The sequence below is a fragment of the Mytilus galloprovincialis genome, chromosome 5 (genome assembly GCF_965363235.1).
Source record: "Mytilus galloprovincialis chromosome 5, xbMytGall1.hap1.1, whole genome shotgun sequence".
Lineage (NCBI taxonomy): Eukaryota > Metazoa > Mollusca > Bivalvia > Mytilida > Mytilidae > Mytilus > Mytilus galloprovincialis.
This window is the reverse complement of record NC_134842.1, coordinates 13,088,029-13,115,919: the sequence shown is the minus strand read 5'-3', so window position 1 is coordinate 13,115,919 and position 27,891 is coordinate 13,088,029. Positions and strand designations below refer to the sequence as shown.

At 31.5% G+C, this 27,891-nt stretch overlaps 1 protein-coding gene across 1 annotated transcript; it reads right to left on the bottom strand.

Annotated features, from left to right (window-relative positions):
• Positions 1–1,969: 1,969 nt before the first annotated feature.
• LOC143075181 (GPN-loop GTPase 3-like) lies at positions 1,970–27,837 on the bottom strand. The gene is made up of 7 exons (XM_076250521.1): positions 27,643–27,837; positions 26,702–26,810; positions 16,629–16,716; positions 13,116–13,436; positions 11,700–11,799; positions 7,354–7,479; positions 1,970–2,181 (listed from the first exon to the last, which is right to left on the bottom strand). Exons 1-7 carry the CDS (start codon positions 27,688–27,690, stop codon positions 2,119–2,121), a joined length of 855 nt encoding a protein of 284 aa, XP_076106636.1. The 5' UTR covers positions 27,691–27,837; the 3' UTR covers positions 1,970–2,118.
• Positions 27,838–27,891: the final 54 nt, after the last annotated feature.

The window sequence follows — 27,891 nt, the reverse complement described above, 5'->3', positions numbered from 1 at the left end:
CTTTCACTACTTGAAATCTAGTTCCGAAGCTACCATTGACAGAAAAGCTAATAGATAGGTATAGTCAATTTGTATCATATAAATAGTGTTTGAGTACTTTGATTGTCATCAACTTTAGCAAAGTTGACCAAAGCAAAGGTTCTACAATAAAATGTTTAGACCAATATGTTTTTTGACCCTTCATAAATTTTAAGTAATTGACTGCTGAAATCTTTGGTCTGGAACCTACAGATGACTGCTCAAATCTTTGGTCTGGAACCTACAGATGACTGCTCAAATCTTTGGTCTGGAACCTACAGATGACTGCTCAAATCTTTGGTCTGGAACCTACAGATGACTGCTCAAATCTTTGGTCTGGAACCTACAGATGACTGCTTTATCAACCTATGTCTTACATTATATATTGAAAATTATATAATAAGCATACATTACTGCCACCTGGCTTATAATATCTTATAAACCTATAGGTGGTCTTTCAGTCCTGAAGTTTACCCTAATGCAAAGTTGGTAGTACTCTGTTATTATTAGGATTATTATAGTGAAATATTTTTTTTTTGACTACTTTCAGTTCATCCATAGTGTAGCTGTACAGAAATGAGGTGTCAAACCCCTCACACAAAGTTGACATAAGCCAATTTTTCCTGCTTGAACCAAATCCTCCCCAGGGTGCAGCTTTATACAACCGCAGAGTTCGAACCCTGAACAGTTGGGCAAGTATGGACACAACATTCAAGCTTGATACAGCTCTGAATTTGGATTGTGATGAAATAGTTGACACAACATAGGTTTCTGACACAGAATGAATGTGGTCTAAGAACTTAAAATTAAAAACTTAAAAATTTTAAATTGGACATTTACCTTTTATGGTCCAATATCCAAAATCTAAATACATGGTTAGATTCAGCATATCAAAGAACCTCAAGAATTCAATTTTTGATGAAATCAAATAAAGTTCAATTTTGGACCCTTCAGACCTCAATGTGGACCAATTTGATAACAAGACCTAAATATCAAAAATCTAAATACATGGTTTGATTCAGTATATATCAAAGAACCCAATATATTAAATTTTTGTTGAAATCAAACAAAGTTTAATTTTGGACCCCGATTTGGACCAAGTTGAAAACTGGGTCTATAATCAAAAATCTAAATTCATGATGAGATTCAACATTTCAAAGAACCCCAAGGATTCAATTTTTGTCGAAATCAAACAAAGTTTAATTTTGGACCCCGATTTGGACCAACTTGAAAACTGGGCCCATAATCAAATATCTAAGCACATGTTTCGATTCAGCATATAAAAGAACCTCAAGAATTCAATTTTTGTTGAAATCAAACAAAGTTTAATTTTGGACCCTGATTTGGACCAACTTGAACACTTGGCCCATAATCAAAAATCTAAGTACATGTTTAGATTCAGCATATCAGAACCCCAAGAAACTAAGTTTAATTTTGGACCCTTTGGACCTTAATGTCGACCAATTTAAAAACATGAACAAAAATTAAAGAATCTACATACACAGTTAGATTCGGCATAACATAGAACCCCAATTATTCAAGTTTTGATGAAATCAAACAAAGTTTAATTTTGGACCCTTTGGGCCCCAAATTCCTAAACTGTTGGGACCAAAACTCCCAAAACCAATCCCAACCTTCCTTTTGTGGTCATAAACCTTGTGTTATAATTTCATAGATTTCTATTTACTTAAACTAAAGTTATAGTGTGAAAACTAGTGTGTCTTCGGATGACGACGAAGACGACAATGTCATACCAATATACCACCGCAAAAATTTTTTGCAGTCGTATAAAAATGTCAGTTTTGAGAAGAAAGAAAAACAAAACCATTCAATTAAAGTAAAGCAAGCAGATGCTTAGCTCCGAAAAAATATTGACATCATATCCATCAGCATCAGCAATGTTTGTATTCTTTTATTGTGATGGTAAAAAATGGAAATAAATCAGTGAAAATTATGTTTTCCTTTTTAATTACTTCTGATGTGTTCAAACAAGCCTTGAACAGTAGAGAATACTTATTTATCAAGTATACATTTAACACAGTACTCAGACTATGTTGACAATGTTTATGTATGGTCAAATCAGCCTTTAACTCAGAACTGTCATCCATCAAATCCACTATCAACATTGTCATCAGGATCATTGGGCTCAGCCTCTTCATAATTCTGAAAGGTAATAAAACACATTATTAAGTGTAATCATTGGGATCAGCCTCTTCATAATTCTGAAAGGTAATAAAACACATTATTAAGTGTAATCATTGGGATCAGCCTCTTCATAATTCTGAAAGGTAATAAAACACATTATTAAGTGTAATCATTGGGATCAGCCTCTTCATAATTCTGAAAGGTAATAAAACACATTATTAAGTGTAATCATTGGTCTCAGCCTCTTCATAATTCTGAAAGGTAATAAAACACATTATTAAGTGTAATCATTGGTCTCAGCCTCTTCATAATTCTGAAAGGTAATAAAACACATTATTAAGTGTAATCATTGGGCTCAGCCTCTTCATAATTCTGAAAGGTAATAAAACACATTATTAAGTGAAATCATTGGGCTCAGCCTCTTCATAATTCTGAAAGGTAATAAAACACATTATTAAGTGAAATCATTGGGCTCAGCCTCTTCATAATTCTGAAAGGTAATAAAACACATTATTAAGTGTAATCATTGGGATCAGCCTCTTCATAATTCTGAAAGGTAATAAAACACATTATTAAGTGAAATCATTGGGCTCAGCCTCTTCATAATTCTGAAAGGTAATAAAACACATTATTAAGTGAAATCATTGGGCTCAGCCTCTTCATAATTCTGAAAGGTAATAAAACACATTATTAAGTGTAATCATTGGGCTCAGCCTCTTCATAATTCTGAAAGGTAATAAAACACATTATTAAGTGAAATCATTGGGCTCAGCCTCTTCATAATTCTGAAAGGTAATAAAACACATTATTAAGTGAAATCATTGGGCTCAGCCTCTTCATAATTCTGAAAGGTAATAAAACACATTATTAAGTGAAATCATTGGGCTCAGCCTCTTCATAATTCTGAAAGGTAATAAAACACATTATTAAGTTAAATCATTGGGCTCAGCCTCTTCATAATTCTGAAAGGTAATAAAACACATTATTAAGTGAAATCATTGGGCTCAGCCTCTTCATAATTCTGAAAGGTAATAAAACACATTATTAAGTGAAATCATTGGGCTCAGCCTCTTCATAATTCTGAAAGGTAATAAAACACATTATTAAGTGAAATCATTGGGCTCAGCCTCTTCATAATTCTGAAAGGTAATAAAACACATTATTAAGTGAAATCATTTGACTCAGCCTCTTCATAATTCTGAAAGGTAAAATAATAAAAGACATTAGAAAGTGTATTTTTAAGGTGTATCATAACCTTTAAGCAAACATGGTCGTATTTAAAACACAAATTTCACTCTGGGTACAGACAAACCTGTGCATCTATCAAAGTTTTAAACATGCATGGCTGAACCTGGATATATAAGATTTCAATTCTAATTTTTGGAGAATATTGTTTTACAGTCCAGCAGAAGGTGCCAGACTAAACTAAGAGGTTTGAGAAATTCCCCTCATATAACTATTGTGAGTTGTATTGATCTTAATGGACAATCACTCAAGTGTTTGTTTCATTTTGCTATCTGCTGCAGACTGGAAAGAAATGAAAATCACAATCACTCAAGTGTTTGTTTCATTTTGCTATCTGCTGCAGACTGGAAAGAAATGAAAATCATAATCAGGTTAGTTTTTATTTTTCTAAAACATTAACTTCATATAACTGTTATATATCTAGGTCAAGACATTCCTTTAAATTTTTCCAGATGATTGTTATTTTAGGTGTAAACACGGCCATATTTTTCAATTCCTTTTGATGAACCTTAAAAGTAAAATAATTAATAGACCTATTTAATATAAAAAAGAAGATGTGGTATGATTGCCAATGAGACAACTATCCACAAAAGACCAAAATGACACAGACATTAACAACTATAGGTCACTGTACGGCCTTCAATAACATAATGATAGGCATAAATGATTTAATGTAATTCTGAAAATAATAATAGACAAAATGTCACATACACTGTATTTGACTTATATAAAAATAGGAAAATCATTTTCAGACCATCCATATAGATTGCATTTAATGGCAAAATATACTGAAAAAAGGTAATTGACATGGCCAATACTTCTTTAAAATTATGTTTAAAACTTATTGTTAACTGTTTCTATTGAATCATATTTAAATCCGTAAATTATGGCTTTTCCTATCTTATCATGCTGTATGGTATAGAGCTGTATGATAAAGATACACATGTACTTGTCTATTGTTCTGATTGTTGACCTTAAGATGTCCTCTAGTTTCTATTTTATTATTGTGTTATTCTTGCACTGGTTTATACCTACATGATGTTTTCTTTAAAGTGAGATTCTTATCATTTTTTCACACTATACATTGTTTACATGCTATTCTTATTAAGTTAATTGATAACTGTCTAAATGTAGAATCACAATTCATTTCATTGCTTTTAAAGTAAAGACTTTTATAATGTTTAAGGTCATACAGAAACCATTCAATTCTTTCTGTCAAGTTATTTGATATTTAGTGGATAGCTCTGTCAGCAAAAATCACTATACATTTCATTGCTTATAATGTAAAGGCTTTTATAATGTTCGAGGTCCTACATTCCCCTTCCAATTCTTACCTCTAAATTCTTTATCTTTAGTATATACCGGTAGCTATTTCAGCTAAATTCAGTTTATCTCATTATTTTTTAAGTGATTTTTTTTTTTTAATGTACAAGGTCGTACAGTAAGTAACCTTTCAATTTATACCTCCAAGTTATTCGATCTTTAGTTGATAGCTGTCTCAGCAAAATATTTACATGTTATTTGGTATTTAGTGAATAGTTGTCTCAGTGAAAATCATAGTTCATCTAATTGTTTATGATGTTCAGGGTCTTATAGTAACCTTTCAATGTTTACCGTAAAGCCATTTTGTCTAGCTGTCTGACCATGACAACATATTACGTACATTGTGGGAAAATATCAAATTTATTTGTATGAGCATTAGAAACAGGACAACAAAACAAAAAGCTTTTCTCCTGTTTTGTAGTAAGAACAAATGAATTATGTATTTTCAGACAATGTATATACTTAGTATATTGTTTTTATCTTGAAAAAAAACTCATAATAGATATCAGGACTAAATTTTGTATCTATGCCAGACGCGCGTTTTTGTCTACAAAAGACTCATCAGTGACGCTCGAATCCAAAAAAGTTAAAAAGGTCAAATAAAGTACGAAGTTGAAGAGCATTGAGGATCAAAATTCCTAAAAGTTTTGCCAAATCCAGCTAAGGTAATCTATGCCTGAGGTAGAAAAGGCTTAGTATTTCAAGAATTCAAAATTTTGTAAACAGTTAATTTATAAATATAACCATATCAACAATGATCAATGATAATTCATGTAAGCACAAAAAGTGCTTACTTCTGGGCTGGTGATACCCTCTGGGAAATAAATCTCCACCAGCAGTGGCACAGATTTACACCCTACACTTGAAACTTCAGTTCATAAAATTTTAATCATTTTCTCTTACTCCTCAAAGAAATCAACACAGTTTAAACACAGACCGCAAAGAGGAGCATGAAAATGATTACTAACGGCATAATTTATGTACAAAAAATGAAGGAAAATAAATATGTAACAGGTCAACAAATAACAACCACTGAATAAAAGGCTTCTGACTTGGGAACAGGCACATACATACAGAATGCGACTGTGGTTAAACATGTTAGCAGGATCCCAAGCCTCCCCTTACCTGGGTCAGTGGTGTAACAGTACAACATAAGAACAAACTATAAAAATCAGTTGAAACTGCTTAACACATCAGATGAATACAAAAGAAATACCTCTAAAAAAGACAGAGTGGACATGGCCAGGAACTTGTATATCCCAACAACAAAAAGACACTAAGTACTGATCTGAGAGTACTCAGTTACTGAAAACTAGTTCAAAGCCACTAACAACTAATAAATAAAATCATGCATCGTTGACTAAATAATCAATCAGTCATGTCAGTACTCATCCAACATCCAATGGATTTAGTGTAAAGACATCATAAACAGTCAGAGAAAAACATGACCTTGTGTGATGCCAAGATTCAGGTATTGACAGATTGTATATCCATAAATTGAATGTGTATATGTAAATAACAATAATATTTAGTTTGCTTTTAATTTAGTGATAACAAAATCAATATTAATACCAATAAAAACAATATTCAATGATCTAAATTAAAGTGTTGAATTGGTAAACTATTAGAATAAGTTTATTCAAAGGATGGGTAAGTTTACCAGGATCGTTTCTAAATATCTGGGCACGGTTAACAACATTTCCGTAAAAATGGGGATGTGCTATCCCGTTTGAAATAAGTTTTCTACAGGTACAACCAAATCTTTATACCTATGGAAGAATTAAGTAAAGGTGTACGGAAATTTGTAGAAACGAAATCCTTGGTTTAATTATTTACCAGTAATACATAGAAAGCAACTAAAGGTCACCATATAGCCTTCAACAACGAGCAAAACCCATCACATATAATAAGCTATAAACATGATAAAAGGCAATCAAAGGATAATATGTGAAACTGTTCAAACAACTGGCTTGATATAAGTACAAAACAATAAACAAAAATAAAATTAACACCATACTACTTTCCTAACAGCCTTTCTAAATTGGTTCATGCATTATTGTAAACCAACTTAGTCTTGTGAATTATTAATTTTCACGACTTTTGAGAGTTAAATAATAACGCAAATATAAAATCCTTGCCAATTTGTAAAACTTTGATCTGCCCTTATACGTGTTATAGGAATACGTCAAGATTATAAGAAACTCTAAAAAATAAATTGCTGCTAGAAAGGGCTTTGTGAGAAATAATGTATTGGCAACAAGAATGTGTCAATACAGGGGCAGATCCAGCCATTTTAAAGGGGGATCCGTCACTGCAATAGTACATGGATGCCCCACTCACACTATCTATTTCTATGTTCAGTGGACTGTGAAATTGGGGTCAACACTCTTATTAGGCATGACAATTAGAAAGATCCTATCACAGGGCACTACCTTGACCAAAAACTTTAACCTGAAAAAGGACAGATTGGTGAACAGGCTGGCAGATGGATGGACAGACGTGTGAACAGGCTAACGGATGGACATTCTTACAAACAAACGGACACACAGACAGAAAAACCTCATTTCCCTACATGGGCATTAAAATAAGTAAGTTTACACAGTATTGAGATTGTAAACTTACACATTCTTTGGGTTCCAGATCCTCCCCGTATTGTATAGCATTGTCTATCTGTAACAGAAGGTCTGTTATACTATCCTCTTCTGACATATCTAACGGTACAAACTTTACCAAACTGTAATCTTCTATCTGCAATAAAAAAATATTTTATTGTTTAATTTTGTCTTCAATACTAACATGAATTTTTATTTTTTGTTATGCTATTCATACCCCAACTCATAATTTAAAGTATTGGAAAACAAGAAGTAGGTGTCTGTCAGATACAAAAAGTTATCAAATGTTACAGCTATGAACTGTCAACCTGCCAAACAAACATGGAGTCATTCAGATAATTAGTTTAGAAAAAGTGTGATCAAAATATTTTTCGTATTCAAATATCCAATGTTATGAATGTATTAACAAACAGTAGGTGTCTGACGTAAAACCTTATATTTGTCAAGATGCTGACTGGGTTGACACTTATTTTTTGTTGTTGTTTTATATGACAAAAGGACATTAAACTTCTAGCAGCCAATAACATAAGAAATTATTTGACAAAAAATCATGAAATGCGTCACCGTAAAGAAACATACTGCCTTAAAAAACCGGATGCTCCGCAGGGTGCAGCTTTATACGACCGCAGAGGTTGAACCCTGAACGGTTGGGGCAAGTATGGACACAACATTCAAGCTGGATTCAGCTCTAAATTTGGATTGTGATTAAATAGTTGACACAGTATAGGTTTCTGACACAGAATGAATGTGGTCTAATGAGACTTAAAATATTTTTTTTGCCTTTGAGCAATTCACTATGCTGTTGAATATTAATCCTCTCAAATAAATGTTTGAAGAAATTTTCTTTTTATTTATGAAATCTGAAATGAGAAAAATTTAATCCCCCTCCCCCCCCCCCCCCATTTTTTTTTCACATCCCCCTTTCCCTATTTCCAAAACTGATCTCAATTCAAATTTCTAATGAAGTTTGCAACAATAACTACTCATTTAAATACATCAGAAAATATTAAAATGTAAAATAAAGTGCTGGTTAACACTGAATGGTAAAGATTGTTTTAATTTATCAGTTGGTAGTAAAAGTGAATATACATTGTATATTGTATAAAACAATGATTTAAGTTGATTCAACTACTATTCTGGACAAAGAAAGATAACTCCAATTGAAAATTTCTTGCTATTGCACAATATTGTGCAATTAGATATGTTTTGCTATTGCGCAATACTGTGCAACTGAAAATATTTGTTATTGCACAATACTGTGCAATTGAAGATTTCTTCTATTGCGCAATACTGTGCAATTGAAAATTTCTTGCTATTGCACAATACTGTGCAATTGAAGATTTCTTGCTATTGCTGAATACTGTGCAATTGAAAATTTCTTGCTATTGCACAATACTTAATATAATAATTTTGGATCCTGATTTGAACCAACTTGAAAACTGGGCCAATAATCAAAAATCTAAGTACATGTTCAGATTCAGCATATCAAAAAACCCCAAGAATTCAATTTTTGTTAAAATCAAACTAAGTTTAATTTTGGACCCTTTGGACCTTAATGTAGACCAATTTGAAAACAGGACCAAAAATTAAGAATCTACATACACAGTTAGATTCGGCATATCAAAGAACCCCAATTATTCAATTTTTGATGAAATCAAACAAAGTTTAATTTTGGACCCTGATTTGGACCAACTTGAAAACTGGGCCAATAATGATCAATAATCAAAAATCTAAGTACATTTTTAGATTCAGCATATCAAAGAACCCCAAGGATTCAATTTTTGTTAAAATCAAACTAAGTTTAATTTTGGACCCTTTGGACCTTAATGTAGACTAACTTGAAAACGGGACCAAAAATTAAGAATCTACATACACAGTTAGATTCAGCATATCAAAGAACCCCAATTATTCAATTTTTGATGAAATCAAACAAAGTTCAATTTTGGACCCTTTGGGCCACTTATTCCTAAACTATTGGGACCAAAACTCCCAAAATCAAACCCAACCTTCCTTTTATGGTCATAAACCTTGTGTTTAAATTTCATAGATTTCTATTTACTTATACTAAAGTAATGGTGCGAAAACCAAAAATAATGCTTATTTGGGCCCCTTTTTGGCCCCTAATTCCTAAACTGTTGGGACCTCAACTCCCAAAATCAATCCCAACCTTCCTTTTGTGGTCATAAACCTTGTGTTTAAATTTCATTGATTTCTATTTACTTATACTAAAGTTATTGTGCGAAAACCAAGAATAATGCTTATTTGGGCCCTTTTTTGGCCCCTAATTCCTAAACTGTTGAAACCAAAACTCCCAAAATCAATTTCAACCTTCCTTTTGTGGTCATAAACCTTGTGTCAAAATTTTATAGATTTCTATTTACTTAAACTAAAGTTATAGTGTGAAAACCAAGAAAATGCTTATTTGGGCCCTTTTTGGCCCCTAATTCCTAAAATGTTGGGACCAAAACTCCCAAAATCAATCCCAACCTTCCTTTTGTGGTCATAAACCTTGTGTTAAAATTTCATAGATTTCTATTCACTTTTACTAAAGTTAGAGTGCGAAAACTAAAGTATTCGGACGACGACGACGACACAGACGACGACGCCAACGTGATACCAATATACGACCAAAAATTTTTCAATTTTTGCGGTCGTATAACAATTGGTACAAAATAAAAATCAAAGAGCAGATTGCTCTGAGGGATACAATTGACATTGTTTTCATTGACACATGTATACATGTAGCTAGATAATATTATTTTCAAAACTAATTCAACTGCACATGTAAAATGTAGTCTAAATAATTATGACGTCTTGAAAGGCTATTATTATTTTTTTCTTTGACGCCTTACTTCGAAGTAAGGCGTCAAAGAAAAAAATTATTATAGCCTTTCAAGACGTCATAATTCGAAGTAAGGCTTCAAAGAAAAAAAATTATAATAACCTTTCAAGACGTCATAATTATTTGGACTAATGTAAAATGTAATTTACGTAATCTGAATTGTTACAAAATAGCCAATCCTAGTTAAAAGTGTATGAACAATGTACTTAGGCCTATTGTGTTTTATTTTTGTACTATCAATTCCAAGTTTACTTTCCACAGCAGTCACTGAGACTCAGAGTGAGAGAAGTATTTCACTTCGTATCTTATCACCTATTTTCCTACGTTAATTCTAGGAGGAACCCCATTCCTAACTCTTTAAATATTTTAATTTCCTTTGAGTTAGTGATCATGACTGCTTCCCATACACATTCCCCGGTTTAAATTCCAATCGTTTTTAATATAATACGACGTGTATAGACAGATCGATTTAATTTTTCCCAACGTGCTGTTTTGATTCAGAATTCACGGGAGTGACTTCCGGAAGGGAGACAACTCAAAATGATAATATGGAAGCCTCCATTTCGCCTGAAGGGGTGTTTAAGTTAAACCTTTACGATGTGGACTACATTTATTTTAATTTAAATGATGCATATGATCTAAAATTATGCAACAACAATAACCCTCAATAGCAGACATACATAGAAAGGATCCCATGAGTTATAAATTAATCAATTGAGTGGGGAATCAAGAGCAACCATTTAATCTAATACCCCTTGAAGTCAAGAAAATTATACACATGTGCATAATTACCTAAACAAACCCTGTAGTAAGAACGTATATTAAACCTAGATGGTTCTCTATTTCTCTATGGAAGTACAATATCAAACATCAGTTTAATAACGGTGACATACAAGTAAAACTCCACTTCAGTTCTTATATGACAGAAATAGATTGATCGGAATTCAGAGAACTCTCGCATTTTTACAACAACTGGGGAACTCCCTCTGACGTGTTTCTAAATTTATAAAAAAAAACTAAATATAAATACTTCTTAATTCTGATTTTCCGTGTTGTTAAAAACACGCATATAAGTCAAGGGAAATATCAAACATGAAGATTATGAAAAGAATATTGTAGGAAAGTTGTTTAAGTTCAATCCCTTTGTTTGTTTTTACCTTTTAAACCAAGACAATCATAAGAATCTGAGATAGTCCTTAATGTTTAGAATAAAATGGTTGACGTGAGGGCATTGTCCTGAGCAAATGGTATAAGTCTACAGATTGCTTGAAAGCAATCGTATCCCAAAAATTACTTCACATAATTTGTTTACAAAAAAAACATCAAGGGGGAGACCTGAAACTTATTTTTCTTTAATCTCAGGACAATTAAGAAAAGAATTACTACAAAGAAGGGCTCAAAACCTGTGTATTCTGTCACATTGTGTTGCAGAAATATGACATATATACAATCATGCAATTTTCATTGAGGTGCAAGCACAGTAAAACAATGACTTCTTGATAATATAAACTCACCACAGATGCAATTGCTGTGTTCAGCTTTTTAAACTTGTTGCTGAACTTACTATCATCAAATTCTTCATTTAATAAGACAGGTAAATCTGGTTCTAAATACCTGCGATAAATAAAACACATCTATTCATGTTCAGATCTCTCTTTACAATCAACAGAAGGTAAAAATACAAAATTCTGCACATCATGGGCATATTTATCAAACTCCAGTTTGAGCAAATGTCTTTAAATTTTGGCGGTAGCAATGCATGTATTTGTCTGAAAACTTTACTGAAAAATGTTCTGTTAAAATGTATGCACATTAACAAAGGATTTTATCCTTAAAATAAACTGACATGTCCTTATCCAACTAACTCTTTAATTTCTAAAGGTACCAAAACAAACTTTGATATGTTAATATATTTCAATATTCTTATAAGACAGACAATCAAATTCACAGAACTACAATCTTTTCATACATTTGTACCTTTATTATGATCATGACAAGGTCATGTTTTTCTTGGACTGTTAATAACGCCTTACTAAATCCATTGTATGTTGGATGTGTATTAATTGATATTTCAGTCTTAAATACATGATTTTTGTATTACTTGTTATTGGTTTTGAACTAATTACAAGTCAGTAACTGTGAGTACTCTCAAATCTGCACTGTGTGTCTTTTTTTTTTGCTTTTAGGGATGTACATATACTTGACCACATCCAGTTTGTGTTTTTGTTAGAATTTTTTCTGCTTTGTATTGATCTGGTGAATAAGCTTTTCAACCTTTGTTAAAGTTAGTTTCTATGTTGCACTGTTACAACCTTTTTAGTTTCAGTATAGTTTCTCACTGTTATAATTATAAAGATTTATGAGTTCAAAAAGCTGCAATAAAAAGAGTTAAATTGTCATTAAAGGACAAATATTCTTAGAAAGAGTTGTCTTACAATTTTGGTAAAAATGACCAGGAGATATATTATATTCTGAACATTTCTGTCCCACAAGATTTCCTCTACCTGTAACAGCATGTATATTCAAGAAAATAAACAACATTTGCACTTTATCCCTATGTTCTATTTTAGCCTAGACAGTCATGTTAATGATGTTTGTGACTAGCATTATCATCCTACACATTTTCTGAAACAATATACCCAAAGGTGATTGTGACTAAGTTTGATACCATTTGGCCCCGTACTTTAAGAGAAGGTTTTTGATAAAGTTTAGAGATGACAATGGAAAACATAAGCCAGTTAATGATCAGAATACAAAAAGAAATTTCAATTTTTGAATCATGAGAATGGATCATTGACCACAGAATTTGACTATTTTATATTGTTTCTCCTGTAGAAAGGCATTGTGTCTTCTTCAACAAACAACATCAAAATATTCATAACTTTATAATAAAAGCAAGTTTTTCTGAGAAGTCCTACATGTATTCATACCTCTCTAAATCTTTTTTCGCCTTTTTACTCAACAAATCCAGTTTTGTCATAACATTTACATGTGGAATTTCTAATGTGACCATTGTTGATAATGCTGTTAATAATCCAGACACAAACTTTGAGGCTTCAATCATAAACTGTGAGTCAATTAAAAATGTTCCACAAATTCTAAAGTCCATGCGCTGTAGTTTATCCACTAACTGTTTCATTACTGGGATATGTGTATAAAGTTCTATCTGTCCAGGTAGGTCAAATAATATATAGTCATCCTCTACCTCTTCAAGAACTTCATCTAACCAGTCTAAATTCTGGGCAAAATATCTGATAAAACAGTTGAACATTGAGGAATATAATGTCATTTAAACCATGATGTCATTAATTATTAATTAATTATTTATTGTCATTAATGTAATAAGATTTCATCCATATTCAAGAGATAAAGTTAAATTGTGGAAAGACCCTTCTTTTAAAATATTTAAGGCTACCATTTTGGCATTAACCATTTTAGCATGCTGCACAGTGGATACAGCCGATTGGGTAAATGCCCTGATGAGTGTATTCAATACATACATCATGTACATGTATATCAGTTTAAAAGTTTTACTCAATTCTTATCTCAGACTGTATATCACTACCACTATTGATATTGCAGAGTATTTTAATAACACAAGTTATGATATGCAACTACATGCTCATACTGCAGTGTTCTCCCCAGGCCGTTTTAGCGTCGCGGTACCGCGACGCTATATTTTTTCACCGTGATGCTATAATAATTTCCGCGACGCTATAATTATTCCCGCGACGCTATAATTATTTTGAAGATGCTATTTTACTTGTCCTCAATTTTGAACTTTCATCTATTATCGATTATGATCATAAAAATTATATCACCTTTAATTGCAATCGTAACTACTCGGCCATTCTCGCTACGCAGTATTTCTTCGTGCAACCAGAAAGGCCGAGTTGTTCCGATTGCTTTAATTGTAATCCCTTTAAGTCAGGGCCGTAACTACCTATGAGGCAGGGGAGGCAACTGCCTCCCCTGAATTTTCTACACCAAATTTTTTTTTTAAGTAATAAAATGAAATATTGACAATATGTACAGGAAGAACTTGAATTTATATTATAAACAACACAAGTTTACAGTTTTAACAGTGTTATCATGATACGTGATATATCTGTCATTTTCGGGATTTTTTTACCGAAAGTGAACCGTTTCAGTATTTTATTTTTGTGTGGCCGTCTGTTATTCAGTATTCGTACGAGAACACATATGAAACTTTGCTTTCGACAATTTTGAATAAAACTTAACTATTCACATTTATTTAGGGCCTCCATTAAGCAGAGGAAGTTCCCTTTGTATTGTGAATGTTTTATGATATTGGAAATTCGTTACCGGCTGAATCAGCTGTTGTGTCATTTTTTTAACGTCTCCCGGCCGATCGTACGAGAACGTTATGGTCAATGCCATAGTAGTTAAACACTCCCATTCGTTGAAGCAGAGACTTTCTAAACTAAGTGTATACTAGTTTAGAAAGTTTTGGTTGTAGTTATATACATTTCTGTTCAGCTTTCAACAATATTAAAATTCAAGGTCCTCGACAAAAAAAATATCTTGCTTTCTATGATCTTGCTTTATATGTTTTTTTAACTTACCAGTTTGATTTCTAACAAAAATATCTTTAAATACAGATAATAATAGTTTGTATAAAAAATTGCTTCAAGGATCCAGCAATTACTGACTGAGGAAATCAAAGGAAAACGGGTGATTTTTAGCCATATTGAGAACAAAATCCGCGGTCACAATGTATTTAATGTTAATAATTATAGGTCAAAGTACGGCCTTCAAAACGGAGCCTTGGCTTACCCCGAACAGCAATCTCAGTTTTTTTGCATAAAAATTGTTTCCAGGTTCAAGCAATACTGATGTTTTTTTAGAGTAAGGAAATCGAAGGAAAACGGGTCATTTTTAGCCATTTTACTTGGAGAAAATAAAATCGGCGGGGGCTGCGCCCCCAACCCCCTCTCTATCTTGGGGCCTCAATTGGCGGCCCCAAACCCCTGCCTCCCCTGAATTCGAACCCTAGTTACGGCCCTGTAAGTCGGACACTAAAGGCAATTAAGAGATTAAATAGTCAGGTGTTAATTGCCCTCAGGGTGATAACTGTTCGGATGCGAATATCCCAAGCTGACACTACTGACATGACTAATACCACGTGTCTGCAATCACCAATTTCGACATGGAAAAATGCAATCACAAAAACAATTCGAAATCTATGTTTTGTATTATGAAATTTCAAAGATTAAAACGATTTTTTTTTTAAAAGGTCGTTTATTTGTGCAACTCTCCAAAAAATACTTTCTTTCTCTTCCGGTAATACGAGAGCGAGAATTTTGGTTTTGAGCTAAAATAAGTTATATACTTCTTTAAAAAGTGATCATAATTGGCTTAAGTTTATGTTTAATGCATTTAATGCATTAAAAGCGTCTTATTCATTCACAATCTCTTGTCAAACAATGTTTATTCTCGGACTCATTTTCGTAAATTTTTCTACGGCCGCCATTGCACATTTTTGTGTAAACTACGGATCGGAACCGGACCAGATATGACAAAAATCCGCATTTTCACAATAATGACAACAGACGGACAGTAGACAGAAAAAATATACCAATAGAGAAAACTACGCATTAATAGACTATTTGTTAGATAACTTTGTTAAAAATACATATCATTTTGATGTAAAGATAAAAAACAACAGGGACTAATTCATTGAGTGCCATGAAACAATGAATTTCATAAACATGATAAAAAAAAGTTTTTAAATTGATATTTCTTTTGCTACTTTATCTTTACTTAATATAATATAAAAAAATAGTTAATTTTGTGTAATAGATATTTAGTTTTGTATATATACAGGTTGCACTATAATGAACCATTCATTCATTTGACTTATGTGTTGGTAACTGAAAGCACATATTTATTTTTATTTGGCACAAGATGAAAAAAATAATTCTGTAACTATAAATGAATAAAGAAAACATAAACTGAAACAACTGTTTTTGTTGTTATAGTTTAATTGTATTCTCAGTTATGAATTGAACAATATAAACTAAAACATATAAAGGAAATAGAGCATCAAATGACATTAAAAAAAAATACAGTTATTTTTTTTGACGCAAAATGTGATGCTATCCAAAATTTCTGGGGAGAACACTGCTGATACTGATTTTGCTTTTTGAAGCAGTCCCCAGTGGAAAGGAAGAAAGTAGACACTGATTAGAAAATATGATTTCTGGACAGAAGCTGCTTTTTTCTTATATTTTATACAAAAATTTACACCTCCATACCTTTTTCGAAAAAAAAAGAAATGTTTTATACAAAATCAAGGAGAAGATTGAGAGGGTGTGATTTTGAATTGACCACTTGGTTAAAACTATTTAATTTGGTTGTGATAGTTTGATAGATTATTATCCCACAACAGGAACTGTATTGAGTTATGTATGTTAACCTACTCCATACAAAATACCAGTCCACCATTTGGTCCAAACCTTAAGGATTCATCCTCCATAGCATCATCTAAATTTATCAGCTCTCTTATATCTGTAATAATTAAAAGACATGGTAGCTCATGTAACCTTCTATTGTCAGAACAATACTAAATCTAAATAATGAGTCAATTGATAGAAAACTAAGACTACAATTCAAAAAAAAAAAATTGTAAAAGTTCCATATATATACAACATGTACAACTTATTCAGTTATTGAAAGAAATTTAAAGTTGGTAGACAATGGGTAAAAAAAATATAAAGATTTACCAAAGATAAATTTATATATTATATATAAGATAAATAGAAGAACAACAGCATTCTAAAATTAGAGAACCTTAGTGACCACGCTTACATACCCCACGTCCCCACATTGTCATTGGAGAAATTAAATAAGTGTAAGAAAAAATATTGAATAATAATTTCCTGTCAATATGCACATCTACATAGTATGTCCTTATTATCTACAAAATTTCATGAAATTCTGTTGTGTGGTTTCAGAGGAGTTGAGATGACAAACTGTTGCAGAAGTACATTGAAGCAAATAAGTTCAAAGGGGCGTAACTCCTAGAAAAAAAATGAATCGTAATTTCCTGTCGATATGCACATCTACAAAGTTTCATGAAATTCTGTTGTGTGGTTTCAGAGGAGTTGAGATGACAAACTGTTCAAGTAATACCTTAAAGCAAATAAGTTCAAAGAGGGTCAGACTTATAGTTAAAGTCATTGACCGATCGACCTTTCAGACAGATTGAACTCTACTTAGTCACAATATCAAATAATACAAATTACGAAATTGTAGTTTCGTTTTATTTAATTAAAATGGCGACATGTAAAGAACGAAATGTTCAAGTACAACTGACCAACATCTGTTTTATTGAAATATTCAAGTTTAATGAATCTAAATAAAGAAATAGACAGATAAAACATAAATTTGAATATTATCATAACTGTTAAGAATGGTCATTTTTGTTTTAACTTATGTTATATATTTTAAAACCCGGACAGATCTAGAAAGTGTGTTTATATTGCGATTTTGATTTATTTTCCGTAAATACTTTTGAAAATGAATAAATGAGCAGTTCTTAAAATTGTTGGTGTATTATTTTTCAATATTTCAAAGTTTTGTATCCTTATAATCTTAAAATTCTTTTAAATTAACATATCTCAGTCAAGGCCATTAAATAACAAATTACAAAAAAAATTGCTGCATTATCTTTCAAAGGATAAGAAATTTGAGTTATTTTAAACAAATGTAAGAACAATACCCAAAATTGACAACAACACTTCGAATGGTCTGCAATTTTATTTGCTATGGTCTACATGTTTCGCCTGCAAGGAAGGCTTCATCAGAGACATATATACACATGTGTATATATGTCTCTGGTTTCATCAAGACAATTTTTTTACAGAAATTAATCCCTGAAGTACTCAAAGTGGTGAAATTTGACGTCGTCATGGTGAGAGAAACAATGAAAAGTGAAAGTAGCAATACAGAGTTATAAATAGATGTAAAGATAAATATAGAAAATTAAGAAAATTAAAGTTTGTTTACAATGTAACTTGAGTTCGTTTTACTATTATATGATACATGAAATTGTTCTAAAGGCTTGGTATCTAATTGGACGAACTTCCCATGGTTCCCATAATTTGACAACCCTGCATACCAAGGTACCCACTTCAGGGACTCTAATGAAATGATTCACACAGGCGTTGGTTCACCAGATGGAGTTTAAAATGTAAGAACATTATATCATATTTTTTTCTGATATGAAAAATAACAAATATTAAACTATAAAAAGCACAAAAAAATCAATGGTCAATAATTTCCATTCAAATAAAGAAAAAAAAAGCATTCTAAATTCAACAAAAACCAAAGTTTATGCATATAATATAATATAAATTTGAAGGATAAATATCTTGACATCTATGTCACTAACTAAAGCTTAATACTAAAATTTATGCTAAAAGAAATGATTTTTCATTTCCTATCGTTAATTATCCATGTTTAGATGGTGACGTTCCCTTGTCACCATCTTACGGTGCTTATAGATATCAGCTTGTACGATTCGCTCGTGTTTGTAACAATGTTTTAGATTTTAACTAGAGAAATTTATGTATTACTGAAAAATTATTACACCAGGGTTTTCGATATCACAAACTAGTCAAAACATTTACTAAATTTTATTATCGGTATAAGAACATCATTCGTAAATATAGCTCAACATGCAGACTTCTTATACATTCAGGTATTTCACATCCAATTTTTTATGGAAATATTCTTTATAAAGCACAAAAATGTCAGTATTCACCTCAGAAACTAAGGAAACTTTTAAATAGACTTATTAAGAAGGGATATAGTTACGATACTGTTGTCATGTCATTAAAGATTGCATATTTTGGCGTAAATATTGATTCACTTATAGGGTCTTTGCATCAGAACTAAACACATTTATTAACCAGATGCTCCCCAGGGCGCAGCTTTATACGACCGCAGAGTTCGAACCCTGAACATTGGGGCAAGTATGGACACAATATTCAAGCTTGATACAGCTCTGAATTTGGATTGTGATTAAATAGTTGACAAAACACAGGTTTCTGACACAGAATGAATGTGGTCTAAAAACTTAAACTTAAAAACTTTAAATTTTAAATTGGACATTACCTATGATGGTCCAATATCAAAAATCTAAATACATGGTTAGATCCAGCATATCAAAAAACCCCAAGAATTCAATTTTTTATTAAATGAAAATAAAGTTCAATTTTGGCCCCGTTAGACCTCAATGTGGACCAATTTGATAACCGGACCCAAATATCGAAAATCTAAATACATGGTTAGATTCAGCATATATCAAAGTACCCCATATATATTTAATTTTTGTTGAAATCAAACAAAGTTTAATTGGACCCCAATTTGGACCAACCTGAAAACTGAGCCTATAATCAAAAATCTAAATACATGTTTAGATTCAGCATATCAAAGAACTCCAAGGATTCAATTTTTGTTGATATCAAACAAAGTTTAGTTTTGGATCACTATTTGGACCAACTTAAAAACTGGCCCCATAAGCAAAAATCTAAATACATGTTTAGATTCAGCATATCAAAGAACCCCAAGGATTCAATTTTTGTTGAAATCAAACAAAGTTTAATTTTGGACCCTGATTTGGACCAACTTTAAAACTGGGCCAATAATAAACCAGGTGCTCCGCAGGGCACAGCTTTATACGACTGCAGAGGTCGAACCCTGAACAGTTGGGGCAAGTATGGACAAAACATTCAAGCGTGATACAGCTCTGAATTTGGATTGTGATCAAATTTTTGACATTATATGGGTTTTTTACACAAAACAAATGTCAAGATTTTACAAATCAATTAAAGATTTCTTCTTCAAACTTATTTAAATCTAAAATTAAATAGTTGACACAGCATAGGTTTCTGACACAGAATGAATGTGGTCTAATGAACTTAAATTTTTTTTGCCTTTGAGCAATTCACTATGCTGTTGAATATTAATCATCTCAAAAAAATGTTTGAAGAAATTTTCTTTTTATTTATGAAATCTGAAATGAGAAAAATTTCACCCCCCCCCCCCCCCAATTTTTTTCACATCCCCCTTTCCCTTTTTCCAAAACTGATATCAATTCAAATTTCTAATGGAGTTTGCAACAATAACTACTCTTTTAAATACATCATAAAATATTAAAATGTAAAATAAAGTGCTTGTTATCACTGAATGGTAAAGATTGGTTGGTAGTAAAAGTGAATATACATTGTATATTGTATAAAACAATGATTTAAGTTGATTCAACTACTATTCTGAACAAAGAAAGATAACTCCAATTGAAAATTTCTTGCTATTGCACAATATTGTGCAATTAGATATTTCTTGCTATTGCGAAATACTGTGCAATTGAAAATATTTGCTATTGCACAATACTGTGCAATTGAAGATTTCTTGCTATTGCGCAATACTGTGCAATTGAAAATTTCTTGCTATTGCACAATACTGTGCAATTGAAGATTTCTTGCTATTGCTGAATACTGTGCAATTGAAAATTTCTTGCTATTGCACAATACTTAATATAATAATTTTGGATCCTGATTTGAACCAACTTGAAAACTGGGTCCATAACCAAAAATCTAAGTACATGTTTAGATTCAGCATATCAAAAAAGCCCAAGAATTCATTTTTTGTTAAAATCAAACTTAGTTTAATTTTGGACCCTTTGGACTTTAATGTAAACCAATTTGAAAACGGGACCAAAAATTAAGAATCTACATCCACAGTTAGATTTGGCATATCAAAGAACCCCAATTATTCAATTTTTGATGAAATCAAACAAAGTTTAATTTTGGACCCTGATTTGGACCAACTTGAAAACTGGACCAATAATCAAAAATCTAAGTACATTTTTATATTCAGCATATCAAAGAACCCCAAGGATTCAATTTTTGTTAAAATCAAACTAAGTTTAATTTTGGACCCTTTGGACCTTAATGTAGACCAATTTGAAAACGGGAACAAAACTTAAGAATCTACATACACAGTTAGATTCGGCATATCAAAGAACCCCAATTATTCAATTTTTGATGAAATCAAACAAAGTTCAATTTTGGACCCTTTGGGCCCCTTATTCCTAAACTGTTGGGACCAAAACTCCCAAAATCAAGCTCAACCTTCCTTTTATGGTCATAAACCTTGTGTTTAAATTTCATAGATTTCTATTTACTTATACTAAAGTTATGGTGCGAAAACCAAGAATAATGCTTATTTGGGCCCCTTTTTGGCCCCTAATTCCTAAACTGTTGGGACCTCAACTCCCAAAATCAATCCCAACCTTCCTTTTGTGGTCATTAACCTTGTGTTTACATTTCATCGATTTCTATTTACTTACACTAAAGTTATTGTGCGAAAACCAAGAATAATGCTTATTTGGGCCCTTGTTTGGCCCCTAATTCCTAAACTGTTGAAACCAAACATCCCAAAATCAATCCCAACCTTCCTTTTATGGTCATAATCCTTGTGTTAAAATTTCATAGATTTCTATGTTCTTATACTAAAGATACAGTGCGAACACCAAATGTCTTCGGACGAAGACGACGACGACGATTACGGACAAAGACGACGCCAACGTGATACCATTATACGACCAAAAAATTTTCAATTTTTGCAGCCGTATAAAAAACCAGTTGTTGGCATGACATGGGTTATGTTCTTCTCAAATATGTTATGATAGTATGATACTAAACCTCTAACAGGAAGGATTGTGTTGTCTATTCTATAGTTCGGTTGTTGTCTCTTTGACACATTCCCCATTTCCATTGTCAATTTTATGATATTTATCATTCAAATATTCACATCTGATACAAAATAACTTATCAAACAGCATTTTTAATGACTGATTGCAATTGATGACGCATTATTTCAATTATTAGAAGAAATATTTGCATTTTTGGCAACACATACAAAAAATTTAGAATCTTTTCCCTAAAATCATGAAAATCTAGCATATTTTTTTGAAAAACAGTCAATCCTGATGTACAAAAAGTACTGAAATCTTATGGGGTTTATGATTTATGTTAAAATAAGGCAATAACTGCATTTGTATGCCTCAAAAATATAAGTTTGAGTATTTTAATTCTGAAATTATCTTGATTATAAAAAAAAAAATATTCTTGAGGCATTTAAAATAATAAATTACAAACAAAATAGCATCAATTCTTTACCTAAAGAAGAATAATTTTGACAATTTTGTAAAATGTGAACAACATTTTAGTATATTTTCTCAGATAATTTTTTATTTTCATGAAAAGCAACCAATCCTTAACTTTTAAAAGTGGAAAAATCCAATGGCAGTCATTGATTTCCATTAAAATGAAGAAATAATTGCATTCTTTGTTAGTCTTGTATGATTTTTAATTTTAGTTTCTTGTGTATAATTCTGAGTTTAGTATGACGTCCATTATCACTGTACTAGTATACATATTTTTAGGGGCCAGCTGAAGGACACCTACGGGTGTGGGATTTCTCGCTACATTGAAGACCCATTGGTGGCCTTTGGCTGTTGTCCGCTCTATGGTTCGGTTGTTGTCGCTTTGACACATTCCCCATTTCCTTTCTCAATTTTATTTTTCAACAAAAACAAAAGTTTATGCATATTTATCATTCAAATATTCACATTTGATACAAAATAAATTATAAAAAGCAATTTTAGTGACTGATTGCGATTAATGATGCATTACTTCAAATATAAGAAGAAATATTTGCATGTTTGGCAACGCATACAAAAATTTAGTATCTTTCCCTAAAATCTAGCATATGTTTTTGAAAAACAGTCAATCTTGATGTACAACATGTACAAAAAGTACTGAAATCTTATGTTGGTTTATGATTTATAATAAAATAAGACAACCAGGTGCTCCGCAGGGCGCAGCTTTATACGACCGCAGAGGTCGAACCCTGAACAGTTGGGGCAAGTATGGACAAAACATTCAAGCATGATACAGCTCTGAATTTGGATTGTGATCAAATTTTTGACATTACATGGTTTTTTTTTACACAAAACAAATGCCAAGATTTTACAAATCAATTAAAGATTTCTTCTTCAAACTTTTTAAAACTAAAATTAAATAGTTGACACAGCATAGGTTTCTGACACAGAATGAATGTGGTCTAATGAACTTAAAAGGTTTTTTTTGCCTTTGAGCAAATCCACTATGCTGTTGAATATTAATCCTCTCAAAAAAATGTTTGAAGAAATTTTCTTTTTATTTATGAAATCTGAAATGAGAAAAATTTAACCCCCCCCCCCCCCCTTTTTTTTCACATCCCCGTTTCCCTTTTTCAAAACTGATATCAATTCAAATTTCTAATGGAGTTTGCAACAATAACTACTCATTTAAATACATCATAAAATATTAAGATGTAAAAAAACTGCTTGTTATCACTGAATGGTAAAGATTATTTAAATTTATCAGTTGGTAGTAAAAAGTGTATATACATTGTATATTGTATATAACAAAGATTTAAGTTGATTCTGGACAAAGAAAGATAACTCCAATTAAAAAAAATTCTTGCTATTGCACAAATAGGATATTTCTTGCTTACTATTCTGGACAAAGAAAGATAACTCTAATTAAAAAAAAATTTGCTATTTCACAATATTGTGCAATTAGATATTTCTTGCCATTGCACAATACTGTGCAATTGAAAAGACTTGCTATTGCACAATACTTAATATAATAATTTTAGATCCTGATTTGGACCAACTTGAAAACTGGGCCCATAATCAAAAATCTAAGTACATGTTTAGATTCAGCATATCAAAGAGGCCCAAGAATTCAATTTTTGTTAAAATCAAACTTAGTTTAATTTTGGACCCTTTGGACTTTAATGTAGAATTTGAAATTTGAAAACAGGACCAAAAATGAAGAATCTACATACACAGTTAGATTTGGCATATCAAAGAACCCCAAGGATTCAATTTTTGATGAAATCAAACAAAGTTTAATTTTGGACCCTTTGGACCTTAATGTAGACCAATTTGAAAACTGGACCAAAAAAACTTCAATAATCAAGAATCTAAGTACATTTTTAGATTCAACATATCAAAGAACCCAACCGATTCATTTTTTGTCAAAATCAAACTAAGTTTAATTTTGGACCCTTTGGACCTTAATGTAGACCAATTTGAAAACGGGACCAAAAGTTGAGAATCTACATATACAGTTAGATTCGGCATATCAAAGAACCCCAATTATTCAATTTTGATGAAATCAAACAAAGTTTAATTTTGGACCCTTTGGGCCCCTTTTTCCTAAACTGTTGGGACCAAAACTCCCAAAATCAATACCAACCTTCCTTTTATGGTCATAAGCCTTGTGTTTAAATTTCATAGATTTGTATTTACTTATACTAACATTATAGTGCGAAAACCAAGAAAAATGCTTATTTGGGTCCCTTTTTGGCCCCTAATTCCTAATCTGTTGGGTCCTAAACTCCCAAAATCAATACCAACCTTCCTTTTGTGGTCATAAACATTGTGTTTAAATTTCATAGATTTCCATTTACTTAACCTAAGGTTATTGTGCAAAAACCAAGAAAAATGCTTATTTGGGCCCTTTATTGGCCCCTTATTCCTAAACTATTGAAACCAAAACTCCTAAAATCAATCCCAATCTTTCTTTTGTGGTCATAAACCTTGTGTCAAAATTTCATAGATTTCTATTAACTTAAACTAAAGTTATGGTGCGAAAACCAAGAAAATGCTTATTTGGGCCCTTTCTGGCCCCTTATTCCTAAAATGTTGGGACCAAAACTCCCAAAATCAATACCAACCTTCCTTTTATGGTCATAAACCTTGTGTTAAAATTTCATAGATTTCTATTCACTTTTACTAAAGTTAGAGTGCGAAAACTAAAAGTATTCGGACGCCGGACGACGACGACGACGACGACGACGACGACGCCGACGCCAACGTGATAGCAATATACGACGAAAATTTTTTCAAAATTTGCGGTCGTATAAAAAACACATTCTTATTCCACAAAACTAAAAGTTTGAGTATTTTAATTTTGAAATTACCTAATTCTAAAAAAGTCTTATCTTGAGGCATTTAAAATAATAAATTACAAATAAAATAGCATAAATTTTTTACCAAAAGAAGAATAATTTTGACAATTTTGAACAACATTTTAGTATATTTTCTCAGATAATCTTTTATTTTTTATGAAAAGCAACCAATCCTTAACTTTTAAAAGTGGAAAAATCCAAATGGCTGTCAAAGATTTCCATAAAAATGAAGAAATAATTGCATTCTTGTTCAACAAAAACAAAAGTTTATGCATATTTATCATTCAAATATTCACATTTGATACAAAATAACTTATAAATAGGCATTTTTAATGCCTGTTTGCAATTAATGTGGCATTATTTCAAATATGAGAAGAAATATTTGCATTTTAGGCAATGCGTAAATAATTTATTATCATTTCCCTGAAAGTCATCATATTTAACAATGTTTAAGGAAAAGCAAACAATATCCTGATGTACAAAAAGTACTAAAATCATACAGCGGTTTATAATTTTACATTGAATTAAAGAAATAACTGCAATCTTATTCCAAAAAAAAAATAAATTAACAAAAGTTTACAAGAAAAGACTTAAGACTTATCTTGAGGACTTTAAAAAAAAAATTACAATTAAAATTGAATTAATTTTTATCAAAAGAAGAAATTAAGTTAATCAGAAACAATAATTAAAACAACATTTTTAATCATCACAAATAAAGCATGCATCTTTAATTTCATAATATTTTTACTTTCATCTTCTAGTGACATAGCATGGCTAAATATAGTACTTATTTTAAACATGGAAGTTATATTTCAATATTACTTCCATGTTTTAAACGACAACATTTTACCTGGTACGAAATTATCCTGAGGATATGGTTATTATGCAGTTATGTTATTTATTTAGCTAAATTCTAAATAGAAGAATATGAAGTAATACATATATGATAAGTGAAAAGTTATTTTTATTTTTTTATTTGTTATTGCAACTAAGTAGACTACAAATTAATGCATAAATGTGTCTTCGCAGAGGTCAGCGTTCATCGAATGTAAACACCGTAGAGTTAGGTTTGCATAAGAATTTTAAATATACGTATCTGTCCGATCCGTGCATAAAATTAATGTACTGATCAATCGCTGACCGTTGTCACAGTTACTCTCACATAGCTTGTTTGACTTAATCTGACAAATTCTATGGGTCACCGATCACTCATCAATCAGTCAAACATCCATCACCGATAATTCACCGATCAGTCAGGTTCATGTCAAACAGTTACGCCGACTGTACAGAGGGCAATCAAAATGATCAGCAATAAAAAATATGACAGAATATATACAAGTACCTGCTAACACAGGGTAATATGACAGAATATATACAAGTACCTGCTAACACAGGGTAATATGACAGAATATATACAAGTACCTGCTAACACAGGGTAATATGACAGAATATATACAAGTACCTGCTAACACAGGGTAATCAAAATGTTCAGCAGCAGGATCTAGATTGACAACATGTATCGTTCTTTTGATGACTTCTGCATGTTTTACCATATTACTGCAGTATGTAGACTGAAATGTAATAATGTTGTATAATACATTGCATAGTTTTATGCAAATCTGTCAATCAAGGTTCACAATTTAGTTCCAACTTTTTAACATGTTTAAATTATATTACTTTTCAATATAAGAAACAACTGGTTCACAAGGTACAAATATAATTAAGATCTGTAAATATCAATAAAAATTTGTATCGTAGTATGGTTTTGCTTCTGTTAAATTTAGAATTTGACAAATCTCGCTTTTTTACTCAAAAATAACGGTAACGATAAATGTAATGTATAATAAGTTTATTAATTTATTCTTCATGCAGTTTTCCACAGAGTTCAGTTTTAAAGTAGCAAAATAAATCATTATATTTAACAGAACTTACATACACATGTACATGTATGAGGGTAGTAATGCCCCTTTACCATCAGGCGTCAAACGGTCATTTTCAACTACCGTTAGCATCAAATTGGTTAAAATTTTACTGTGATTTGTCAAAATTTCCTTATCATGATTCGTCAGATGTCTCAAATAATTATCGTTACCATTATTTTGGTAAAAAAAAAAAAAAGCGTGATTCGTCCAATTCAGCTGATATGCACTAAAAATTACTGTTAACATCATTTGGCAAGAATTTTTACCGTTATATGTCATGAGGGTACCCCCATTACTACCCTTATGTAGGCTGTAGCACACTGTATCACTTATCAGTATATTTAGTGTGTCAGTTTATTTTCGATTTATGAGTTTGACTGTCCCTTGGGTATTTTTCGTCCCTCCTATACAGAAACCACAAGCAGTTTATATGAGAAAAATTATATTTGTACACTTGACCAAAATAAAAACCCGTCACTACCTTTCCACTTCCAGCCGGACCCATCACTAATTGTCCATATCGTGGCATTTCTTATTCAAGTGCAATACTAGCTGCGGAACCGTATGTTATTTTTTGACTATTTACGGACCTTATGGTGCAATACAAAATACAATTCAAGTGTGTGAGCTTCTACTAATCTTTTTTCGGTTATTTGTCAAACCGTTGCCGCTTGTGACACATCAAAATAATATAATTTTTAGGTGGGAATGTATCTATTCTTTACATTTT

What these genes read in the sequence shown, in the direction of transcription:
- LOC143075181 (XM_076250521.1), bottom strand. Translation starts at nt 27,690, where the DNA reads ATGCCACGATATGGACAATTAGTGATGGGTCCGGCTGGAAGTGGAAAG. An exon ending in GTCCGGCTGGAAGTGGAAAG is followed by an intron (nt 26,811 to 27,642) that starts GTAGTGACGGGT and finishes ATTACATTTCAG; the next exon opens with TCTACATACTGCAGTAATAT. An exon ending in ATCTGGAACCCAAAGAATGT is followed by an intron (nt 2,182 to 7,353) that starts GTAAGTTTACAA and finishes ATTACCTTTCAG; the next exon opens with AATTATGAAGAGGCTGAGCC.